Source organism: Labrus mixtus, chromosome 24, assembly GCF_963584025.1.
Source record: "Labrus mixtus chromosome 24, fLabMix1.1, whole genome shotgun sequence".
Classification (NCBI taxonomy): Eukaryota; Metazoa; Chordata; class Actinopteri; order Labriformes; family Labridae; genus Labrus; species Labrus mixtus.
In genome coordinates, this window is record NC_083635.1 from 4,039,176 (window position 1) to 4,051,531 (window position 12,356).

The window sequence follows — 12,356 nt, forward strand, 5'->3', positions numbered from 1 at the left end:
GGTGGGGGGGAAAAAAAGCTTGAATGAATCACCTTGTGACTTATGCATGCACGAGGGTGCATCATGCCTTATCTAAATAAATAAAAATACCAAAACACATGTTGGAGCTCAGTTTGAAATAGGAAATAGTTTCTCATATTTATTTAGGAAATAGTTACATAAAATATAGCATTAAAGTCTGGTGTAACAGACAGAATTGCACACAGTAATAATAATAACATTAACATTATTAATAATAATAATAATAATAATAATAATGATAATAATAATAATTACCAAAGTAACACTGCTGGTAACCATTTCTCTTTACAAAGGAACCAGGAACATTTAAGGAGAGAGGTGAAGCATGACAATCACACTACAGTCTGACAGTACAAAATGTGGGTATAAATACTGGACATCTAGAAAAATACACAAGTCCTCTTCAGACTCTCTTCATACAATATTAACAGTTTCATAGAAAAATCCAAAACACACACAGGCGGCTCTGTTGATTAGCACCAGCTGGTCAGATTCCAGATAAAGATTTGGCATAATAACTTCACCTAAAGTTCAAATATGTCTTTAAAATAAAGTGATAAAATATTTTAGCATCAGCTCTTATTGATCAAAATAATTTTTTTTTTTTTGAAAACAAGAACTCCTAAAGAATACATGCCGTTTTCAAACAGTAGACGTAAAACCTTGGTTGAATGATTGGCAAACAATTTACACCTTTTTTTGTTGTTGTCTTTTTTCCTTATTTGCATATATCAATCAGCAATGCCCATTCTGATATTAACTTATAGCAGTTTCTATGTACAACATAATATACACCTATGAAAGGAAAAATGAGGTTTGGAGAGTTCAGGTATGCTAAGCTACATCAGAAACTCGGATTCTGAAGTTTTGCACAAGGAGCCCAAAGAAAAAGGAAAAACTTTTTTTTTTTTGTTGTTGACTTATTCCTGATGGCTGCTTTTTTTTTTTTTTAAAGTTCTTACAATCTACATGAGTCCAGTGTGTTCCCTGAGCTACCGACAATGACACTGGATGCGTCGAGGAAAAAAAGCTGGTCGTTAGGTGTACCTGTGCGTCAGGCAGACACTGAAAAATCATCGTTTAAGTGTATGTACCATGTGGAAGCATAGCATGATGTATACCAGCTGACATCAGAACATTTGCAGCAACAAAAGATTTTTGTTTTTACTGCTTAAAATCAGGGATGCACAACATCTCAGCATTGAAATGATCAGCCCTGATATCGGCCTTTCACAGTTATATCGGTAAATATCGGTGCATGTAGTCAATATGAAGCATGGATTGAGATTTTAAAAGAAATCAGTTTCAGAGGAAGACATGGCCACACATTTTCTCCGAAATGAACTTCTGAAAATAATACAAATTTCAAATGTTCTTTCTTTTCAGTATCTGACATGAGAAGCTGGAAATGATGAGATATCGGTATCAACTAAAATATCTATACCATGCATCCCTACTTGAAATAACACACAATGACAAGATTGGCAACTGATTTGACCGTAACACGACTTAACATTAACAAAAATGAAAGACAATGTGATTGTTGATGTAGTTAATGTTGTAGTAGATGTAAAAATATTGCTTAAAAAACCAGTAGAAAAGACGAACGAGGTGTGTTATGATGTCTTGTGATCCTGGGCAACAGACTTAGCAGCAAACATAAAATGACACCTTAGGTCTAGTCTCTAGCAAACAGGAATGCTGTCAAATCAAAATGTTATTGCCCTCAGCGCTGCTCATCACTGCTTGAATAATCTTTCACTTTACACTTCTTACAAACTTTGTACAGTATTTCTTACAGTGCAATGATAAGAAGTTCCCCAGCATTGGGGGAAGAGGAAACAAAAAAAATTGCAATGAGACAATGCTGTATATTGCTGTCAAGTCCACCACACCCAAAGTCAAACTATTAAAAGTCCAAGTTTGGTGTTGAGTTGAGGTTTCATCCTCGTGTCTTGAATTCTAATAAGTGCTTTGCGTTGTACATAACCAGGAAAGGATCCATGCTTAGCGGCAGGGTCGAAGTCAAGACCAGTTGAGTCCAGTTGGAGTCATTTCCAATCATTGGTTAAAAGTCAGTTTGAATTGAAACCATGTCCAAGGGGGATTGGGACCAAAGTCAACAAACCAAGTCCTGTTGGATATTCTTTTACTCGATAAAGCTGACATTATTGCTTAAGGAGATTTGAAAGGTTGAACAAGGATAACAATCAATGGGGAATCCCCACCATTGGTTGGCAGTATGCTTCAATAACTAGCCAGTCAATGCATGGGGTTTTGAATGCAAAGAGAGTAAGAAAAAGTTATCCAATAAGTAAGGGAGTTGGTCTGACAACAAAACTTGACCCGGACTCTGGCACTGAGGTCCTGCCTTGGTACTCGTTGCCCCTACACGTCATTGGAGCCCTGACTGGTGCAGGAGGAGAAGCTGTCGTACAGCGAGTCACTGAGTGAACCCACGGGATCCGCCCCGGGCTTGCTCGAGAAGCTAGAAGAAGAAGGCTCGTCCAACTTGCAGCAGTCTTCGACGCTCTTTGCTGTCTCAACAAGGCAGTCCACAACGCGGCTGCCCGAGCCGGTGTCCGGATACAGGCTGCCACTGCTGGAGCTGCTGTGGTTCAGATTGTTCAAGGACTCCAAGGAGAAGTCGAGAGATCCTGACTGGTTTGCACTGATTGCTGTCTTCTCCATGGGTATCTCTTTCTGCAGAGGAAAGAAAGGACTATGCATTAATTCAGAGCATACCAAACGATATTTGTACTCATCTTTACTCATGGTTAAACTTATTGTTTTGTCTCATGTTCATGCTGGTGAGACCTTCCACACATCTATTGGTTAGACGGATCTGCTTAGCACAGAAGTAAGTCTCATGTTGCACCATGTAACTCATCTCATTTGCAGTGTTGTGCTGCAAAGCAATAAGGCAAATGCCACTTGGGAGCACGACAGTGATCTATATTGAGACTTTTATCGTGCTCAAGGACCAAATGTATGTCTTGGGTGTTGGCAAGCATGCATCACTGGGCATCTGTGCCCACCCACTCCCCCCCCGTTATATTAACTGTCTTGTAAGATGATTTTTTTTGTAGAGCCCGTGGCGGTCTGCTTTATAAATAAGCATAATTTACAATATGTTACTCAGAGGAAATGTTACGGCTAAAGCTGCTATCTGTCGATGGCGCCTTAATTAGTGGGAGGATATAATCCTGGATGTGCTCTGAGTCGTGACAGTTCAGGAGGTGTTACTTCTAATCTTATCCCTGGACTGGCTGTGTCTTCACATCCGAGCATGATGGCCCTTCAAGGGTACAGGCCTTGAGGCAACTCAGCAACAAAAGTGCGAAAGCCTGCATTAATTAAGCAGTGGATTCTTTGGAACTCTTTGCCACATCATTGCTACACTAATGACCCACGAGTCAGACACTGTCTTGGGAGAACAAAACAACACATGAAGCTTAAAATAGTCCTTTGTTGTTCATGATGCGCCAACTATTTCAGTGACCTCTACTGTACGTCTCAAAATGCACTTTAGGGAGCTTGTTACTGTACCAATCAGCTTCAAAATCCCTCCTCAGGCGCTGTAAACTAAATTCTCTGGGTATCTGCATTTTCCACAAAGCAGTTCCAGTCAGGTATTTCTGCAGAGGTAAGTACACAGAGGAATAGCTGGGGGGGTCAAGGCAACCTCTTGGGATGCTCCAAACCTGGACAATTTAGCAGTTTGTTGTGTTCGGTGTATCTTCCCTGAGACCGACAACTAGAACTTCACAAGCATCTATCTCGAGTGTCGGGAGACAAGAGGGGAAAAACTCCAGAAGGCTAGGAACAAATTCAACATTTAGAAGAAGAACATCTGGGCACATAGCCAATAGCTAACAGTAGTCTACCACAGAGCCCTCTACCACCACTTCAAACCAGAGTGCAAGCCATCCACTCACATCGTTTACTGTAAGTAGCCCAAATAAGCTACTTTTTGGCGCCATTAGGAGTCGTTTGTTAATGAGTTAAACAAGACCAAAAATTATGTTTTTGAATTGATTGGGAATACAATTCAGACTCAACCTCCATTGATATTTATTTTACTGTAACCTCACATTCTACATATATTTTTGAATGCTTTCTGACAAGTTCTACAGAGACAGCCGGTCCATGCATAATGCTTTATATATCGGGCTCAATGTGTGGGAGGAGAGAGCACAAACAATAGTGACTGTGGTTCTCAGCCGTGTTCCTCTCAGGCCTGAAGCCTTGTCATTTCCTCTCCTAGCTAGCTAATTGCATTCACCTGCCAACCCAGGTGTAAGCTATCCTGTGATTTAGAGGTTGGAATGAAACCACCGGGACTCCGAGCACAGATAGCCAAGTACGAGAACTATTTGTACAAGCAGCAAGACAAGCTGGAGAAGAAGAAAATCATGCCTCTGTTCCCAAAAAGCAACATGTCTAACAACTGCATTCTGCTTTATTAAGGACTCTACAACTTGAGAGCTTGAACTAAAAACTATTTCAAATCAAACTTCCACTATAAGATCCCTTCAAACCCACTTCATGTGCACTTATTATGACCTTTTTTTGTGGGCACCATCAAAATAGATTTGTAAAGAAGACAGACTCAAAGGTCTTGTGTACCAACCGTGCAAAGCTGCAAAGCTGTGAGAACAAATTTCCTCCTGGGGGACAATTAAGTATTGTATTATATTGTATAGTCAAAGGAAAAAACGCCCAAAGGAGACATCTGACTCTTGGGTGATATGAACTGTTACTTAGGTTTTTGTAGGTGAGGAGGTTAAGCTCAAATGAAGCACAGGTGTTGCATTCAGATTAGACTTTCAACTAAACACCCACATAATGCTGCTCAACATCACTTATATGATTACAGTCAGTCATGGAAAAAATACTTTTTATGGCCTTAGGAAACACAAGAGGGCGTGACGTGAAGGGTAACAGAGATTAGAAGAGCTGGGTGACAGTGAGAAACAGTCTTTGTGTTTGGACTTTCTCCCCAAACCCCTGCTATATATCTGTCTCTGGACAGAAACAAGAAGAAAGATGGGGATGTGCTGTCTTATCGCTGATTGGGTTTGATTTTGGAGTAACACAATTACCAGTGGATCGAACCTTCTCGGTGCTGCTCTCTGTACAACCTGCGGGTTCAGCCTAAATGATGGCTGCACACATAACTGAGTCTGCAGGCAGAAGCCTCAGTGAGAACTTCCCACTTGAAAACACGAGGGGCCAAATCGGTAAGTGGTTCTGCATCATATGTCAGTAATGGGATGTCTAAACTAGAATTGAGTGAAGTGCTTCACTCAAAGCTTCTTCTATTGTGACTTCAGCAAGATATAGTTTTCCTCCTTTCCCTTGCTGCAATGTTTTCTTCTCTTTTCTTGTTCCTGACATTTTTTACTTACACAGATATGACTTTTTTGCTAAATCCACTGTTTTTGTAGTTCCATCTACCTACATCCAATGATCTCCCTGATTTAGGATTTTTGACGGTGGTGAAGTCACCGTGAGTTGATGTGACTTAACTAAGGTCTGCAAACCCTATGTTTCCTGCTGCTGCTTCAACTGGTGAAATAAGTGATGGCTCTTGTGACAGCCAAAGAAAATACTATTTTTAAGTCACTGAGATAAGTGCCAACCACGATTTCTTTCTGGTCAGCCAATCAAGACAAGACGAGACATGGTCATTAAAAAATCACCAACTGGTATATTTTAATTTTTGCACGGATGTATGCAACACAAAGAAGCAGCCTGGATGAACTGATTGATGAAGAGCTAAGTAACAGGCTTCCCTTCAGCAAGAAAACCAACCTCCTTTGTTCAACTTCTTTGTAGAAAACTACTGATTTGTCAGGATGAAACCAGATAGAGAGTTTGTTATTTTATTCAGGTGACTTCTTCAGTAAAGAGGGTGAGATTATTTGGTTTCTCTCCTCAGGGATATATAACATTTTAAAAGACTATTTAAGTGCAAAAGGGCATATTAATCTGGCCTGAAATCTTAAGGAATACACCATTTACAAAGATAATACTTATCATTTAGTCATCCCAATTTAAAGCTCCAAGTTTCCAATCTGCGGGATAATTCATATAATATGGGGAATTCACAGGGTTATTGAATGTTTAATAAGAATGGTAAAAATCACATTGTATGCAGACGACAGTGTGATATATGACAGGTCTATTCCCACTGTGCATACGGCAAGATGATTTGTATCTTCATTGGGCGGCAAGTTTTGGATGAACAATTTAAAGGTAGAAAACCTACACTGCTGCTCCAGTATTGTGCTGGCTAGCAATGCTATCATTCTGACAGCAGCTCAAGAGGAGCACATATTTCTACTGTTGATATTCATTTGTACGCCGATATAGTTTTGGTTATCCAGCGGCCCTATTTCAAATTACACGTCAACTGAAATGTTCCCTTGCCATGTAATCATTGCTCAAGGAAACAAGCTGTTCCATGCTCGCGGAGAGGCTGTGCATGCTGATTTTTCTGACTGCTGGTTTGGGGACGCAGGTCACATAGACCTCAGGAATCCCTCCAACTTCACTGATGTGACTTCTTGGCACAAGTTGTTTTCCTGCAGCGGTTCCTTTCTCCTTCATACAAAGGGTGGGAAAAGAAAAGAGAGAGCAAGACGCAAAGGAATGAGAAAAGTTTGGGAAGGGACTTCAAGGAAGGACAAGAGAAAACTGTTTAGAACAGAAGTCAACTGAGAGGAGCTGTAGCTAAATAGAGAGAGGCAAAACTGAAAGGAAGACGAGGAGAGACACGTGGGAGAAAGAGGGACTCGGAGGAAGGAGAGGATAGAAGCAGAAGGGGGCGGAGGTTCGCCGTTAGCAGGGCTGTCAGGTGCTGTCAGGATGATGAATGGGAGGCCAGCGCGGGCTGTGAGGGCTCTGATGGGAGCCGCTGAGCTTTACATCACTCTCCTGAGTGTTTGTGAAAGGTTATTAAAGGCGCTTAAATCACCCGCTTCTGACACGGGGCCCGCTACCAGCCACCAAACTTCCCCAAAAGTGCCGGCACTGACGACGTGTGCGGAGTCAAAAGATCCCGAGCCGAGCAAAGACAAAAGGAAAAAGCGGCAGCTCAGGTCTCAGGTATTGACATGCAATGAGAGGGGTTGAGGAGGTGATGGAGACGCAGATGGATTGTCTTCTTTTAAAGGAATAATGTAGGGTAAATGGGTTCAACAGCAGTCATCCATCATTACGGCTGATTCACAGTTCAGTAAGGTTATTGTCAAAATCAATACAGACTCAGGCTCAAAATGGAATTCTATAAAGTGGAAAATCACTACTTTAATTTAGGGGATTTAATAACTTGGTTGTGGAATCACTGCAAATATTTCTCATTCTGGTTTGTATTAAGCCTTTTATTAATTCCACTATTCCCAAAGTCAAGTACTCCTTACTCTACAACCATCCTCCCTTTCTTTTCTGCTGTTTTAACCTGCTGAAATCCATTTCTTAAACATTCCCTGAGTCAGCTCATTTGTTTTGGAGGACAGTTGATATACAGTGTTTGTGTTGGCAGTGCTTATTTTAAGAAGGAAAAGGTTTAAAGACTCACTTTTAGACTGAGAGGGCTTGAAAAAGGTATTGATCCTTTGCTGTGATTAATGTACTCACTTTCACACTCATACTGAAGGTTGCGCCCAGTGTCAAGTTTAGCAAAGGTCCATTATGTAAGGGATAATGCACAACGAGGAGTCCGTTCTATATTTTAAAGGAGAATCTGTCAATAGAGATGAACCCCAGTCATATCGCTGTGGTTACCTGTTTTATACCAAAGCTGACTATTTTGCCAGGGTGTAAAATTAAGAACAAGAACAGCCTCTTTTATTGTAACTTCTTTATATGTGTGTATTATGAAGAAATAGTGAACACCCTGCAGCCAATCAGAATCGAGTATTAACCCAGACCATTGTATAACTTCCATGTTGCAGCCAATCAGATTGAATCATCCTTTAACCACTTCCTGTTCTGTTTGGTAGTTTACTCTTTGCATCAACTTGTTTTAGTTGTCACATGTTCAAGACGATGAGTCCAGTGCTTGAGTGAATGTAAGTTGCTTTGACAGGACCGGACATGATGCGAGATTGTTTTGGGAGTTTGTCTCTTGACCTCTTGTTTCCAGTCGCTGCTAGCGCTGAAGGCTACCCCGCTACCATCGGAAACGTAGCCTAGCGCATCCAATTAGATGACAGACAGGTTTGAGGATGAGACAAACACAGCGCTCTTGTTGGATCGCGCATGTCAGCTAATGGAGTTGTGCTTGCAGCTTGGTTGCACAGCACTGGCTCTCTCTGCTGGGACTCGGATCAGGATTGAAAACGTATCTTTCAGGAGATTCCTGCTTCTCGTTGCTTTGTTAAACTAAGAACCTTGCCTCCTAGGATAACGTCATACACGTTTTTAGCTTGGTGAGTAAGGAAAAGAAAAGAAAAAGCTCAGAGCTTGCACTGATCTTTCTACCAACAAACATCCATCCGAATGTGTCTCTTTAATGTAGAAAATGAATGAAATCTCCAGGAAATTCTGCATAATTATTCAAATTTATGGGTTTACTTGAGCAAATAGTCCATACCTGGTCATGATGTTGAGCTCCAGAAGGACACCAAAGGTCAAGAATAAAACACACGCTGAATAAATTGAGATGTTTTCTCCCTTCTCATACACGACTGTGTTTTAAGCTTGTGTTGAGTCAGATCCTTTTTTCAAAATATGGATTTTTGTGTCAGCGGGAGGAGAGTTTGGCTGTCCCACAGAGCCGAGGCCCTGCAGGCTGGAGGCCATTTCATGGTCTCTGATTCTCATTTGTCATTCAGCAGTGTTAAATACTAGTAGGCAAATACTCGCTGACACGAGAGGGCGAGGCGATCGAAAGCAATTAGGCGCCTTTTTTTTTTAGGAAAATCTGCAAACAATTCCAGTATTTAACCAAAAGAAAGAAAAAAAAAAAGTGTAAAATAAAATGCTTGGGAGTTCAGCAGTTTTGTCCATGCTTTTGGAAATATTTCAGAAGTAAAGTCTGAGTCACTCTGACTATCTGAAAGCCTCCTTGCTGAAGTCTATGACACACCAGAGTGGCAAAAATTCAATTTATTCATCTTCATGCCTCCGCTGCGGGGAGAAAAAATAATATTCAAACCCCGTCACACCCTGTGTCTATCCTGGGTAGAATTTCATTGAGGGCAGACTCTCGCAGCATCTCACACATATTCTCTTCATACATCAGAAAGTCTCATGCATCTACACCTGGAAGCTGCCGGGATTTATCACAGGGATTATACACATTTTAAAATCCAAATCGCAGACATTTTCAGACTGAAATTTCATGTCAAATTCCCCATTTTTCCTACAATATGTTTGACATTACAGCAGAAATAACTCATAGATCATTCTGTCAATAACTGGACTTCTACCCGCACTGTGAGAACGAGATGCTTTCTTATTACTTTGGAAACTTGAGCAAACAAGCACTTTGGTTTGGATCATTTTTATCTGTGATCTCAGTTTAAACATGTTGCTGATAAGTAGCTCGATACACACAAAGGTTAGTCATGGTTGGTTGGTCGTGGAGTCCCAACTGGTGCTGTGCTTGGCCCAGCCCTTTTCACCTCATTTATGCTACCTCTAGGTAATATGATGCGGAAACGCTCCATACATTTTTGGAATAATTGTACTATACTTGTTCAACATGAGTCTGGTTCTGCTCGAGGTTTCTGCCTGATATCAGGAAGTTTGATTGCCACTGTTGACAAGTGCTTCGCTCATGGTGGATTAGTGGTGAGTCTTACTTCCAGTAAACAGAAAAATCCAAGAACCAAACATCAGCATGTTATATTTCTCAACGAGAGTCTAACTGTGTAATGACTAATAAAATGCTTGATAGGAATCAGCAGCATGCCTGTAAATCATCTTTTATGATTCAAACCGATCAGCTGGGAACAATGAGCTGTGTTTTTACTCACGCTGAGCCTGTCTCCAGCTTTGCCATCGAGGGATGACTCTTTGTGCAACAGGTTGTACTGTGAGAGCCTCCTGCTGTCCTCCAGATGTGAAAACACGTCGTGCTGGTAGTAGTCCATGATTGACGGGGTTTTCTCCACGCTGCTCCTCTTCAGGGTGTCCTCGTTGTGAGCCACTGTAGGAACAGGAATTTGGTTGTTAAAGTACGTGGACATGTAGAGAAAGGAAGCAGCTGTAATGTTAAAATGGGAAGAAATTAATGAATCAATGAATCATTTGGTTACTAGAAATTGAAGCCGAACCTGAGTCACTCTTCTTGGTCCTGTTGACCAGAGTCCTCTGAGGCGAGCCCAGAGTGCTTCCCTCGGGTTGAGCCTCAGAGTCGCTGCTGCTCCCCGAGTACGTGCACACTTGCAGGGCTCTTTCCTGTTCATATTAGAAAAAGCAGACTCCTTTTAAAACACAGACATAAAGATAAAAGAGGCACCTTTATACTGTCAGTTATGCTAGGAACAAAGAAAGAATGTGAGATATAAATAAATTAATCTACATAAATCTTGAGATATAGCTCTGTGCAAAATGTATGAGAGGGATTCTTTTTTCCCATTGGAATGATAAAGTAACTGAATTTTTTCAGAGCACAATGAAATATTTAATTGAAGAAATATCCAATATTTAGACTCCCAACTAACCGTCCAATTTGAACTGTAACTAATTTTGTAATTATTTTACTTTCCTCGGGCTGTAAAGGTGTCAGTTAGCTAATTTGACAGTAAAAGACTTACACCAGGGATATCGTGATCCTTGTTTTTCCCCTTCCTCTCTGTTTCCTTCTCTTTGTCCTCTGTGGAGATGTTACTGCGAAGGGCACCAAGACTGAACCTCTTTGTCCTCATTGCATCTGAAAGTCAACAGAGGCAGGACAAAATGAGTTTTACAGTACAGGAAATAGCATAAAAGTGTCTTGCATTCACCATATGGCCAGCTAATGTAATGCATACGGACAGTCGGGGGAGGAAAACATCATTTGAATTCTTCTAAAGTGACAATCTTTCCTCTCGCTGACAGTCTGATGAAGCTCCATTCAACCAGAACCCGTCCAGCTGCCTACACATCCATTTCCAGTATATATATGAATGCAGCTGCAACAATATCCGCTAGCTATCAAACATTAACGGTGTCCAGCCTGCCATTGTTCCCCGCCATGACTCCAGGCAGCTTTCAGGCCGTCAGTCCTGAATGATAAAGCTTTATTATCACTCTGCCTACTCAGACTGGCGCTGCTCTAATTGTCTCTTTTAACATTCAGCTGCATTACAAAAACAGGCTGCTGAAAAGTCTGCATTAAGACACCTTCGTGCTTCTTTCTCTTCAATGTGTCAGGCCATACTGCTTTTCCGGCAGCCATAAGCCTCTGAAGTATACAGTATTTTAAGTAGACTCTCAGCTATCACACCTCTTAGGGGGTAAAGAGAGATATCCAACTTTGGCCCTTCCAATTTTGTTCTCCATTGAGGCCCTACATGGGTTGCTGATGGGCCGTTTTTTGGATCTTATGCCCATTTTTTGCCAATATATATTCTTTTGGGTTGCCTACATGGGCCCCCAGACCAACACATTTTGAAGCTATCGATGAGACGAACACCAGTTGGAGCCCACCTAAATCATCGACATCCCATATAGATAATGATGGCTTTATTATTCTAAGCATGAGGCATTGTTACAAGGCTGAAATGCATCTGAGTTTCCATTGGTTAAAAGATTCTACACAATGATAAAGATGCACAAGACATCTTTAGGCTCTACTAATCAACACAAGGGAAACTCAACTGAGTTCAAGAGCTGAAATGTGACTCAAATTGCTGCCAACACAGCACTGAGGAAAAAAGATTCAGGCTAATGTCATGTAAGCAACAATCCTCTGGTGTTATTGTAGGTTTAATGAGCCACCAGATTGCATCCACTCAACACCTTTTTGCTGTGCATCACGTTTAACTCTGAGCTTTATGATTTATGGCTGTGTTGACATGCTCGTCTAATTGCATTTGTTACTTTTTCCTCAGGGCATGTGTTTCTTTTAGGACACAGACACCTTTGTAATCTCAGCTGAGTATCAGATGTCAGAGTTGATGCATTAGCTTAAGAATTAGCTGAACAAACAAGGTTCTTCTTTTAATCAGAGCCTCTAATAAACCTTCCTCCTGTCTGCTTGTCTGGAGACCTTGAGTGCTCTGGAGGAGAATGTACTACAGAAAAAACACTGACATTCAATATTTTACTGAGCTTCTGAAAGGTGAAACAAGCTGTTTAAGGCTTTCAGCCAACTTAACAGAAGCTTCTATGGACAT

At 41.1% G+C, this 12,356-nt stretch overlaps 1 protein-coding gene across 3 annotated transcripts in view; it reads right to left on the reverse strand.

The window, feature by feature from the left end:
* Positions 1-108: 108 nt before the first annotated feature.
* Positions 109-12,356, reverse strand: part of LOC132959274 (nck-associated protein 5-like) — a 124,072-nt gene continuing 111,824 nt past the window's right edge. For all 3 annotated transcript variants that reach the window (XM_061032158.1, XM_061032159.1, XM_061032160.1), the window contains 4 exons: positions 10,794-10,909; positions 10,311-10,434; positions 10,011-10,183; positions 109-2,724 (listed from right to left, as the gene is read on the reverse strand). In XM_061032158.1, coding sequence (XP_060888141.1) covers positions 2,410-2,724; positions 10,011-10,183; positions 10,311-10,434; positions 10,794-10,909 — 728 coding nt within the window. In that variant the 3' untranslated portion in view covers positions 109-2,409. The remainder of the gene's footprint in view (positions 2,725-10,010; positions 10,184-10,310; positions 10,435-10,793; positions 10,910-12,356) is intronic.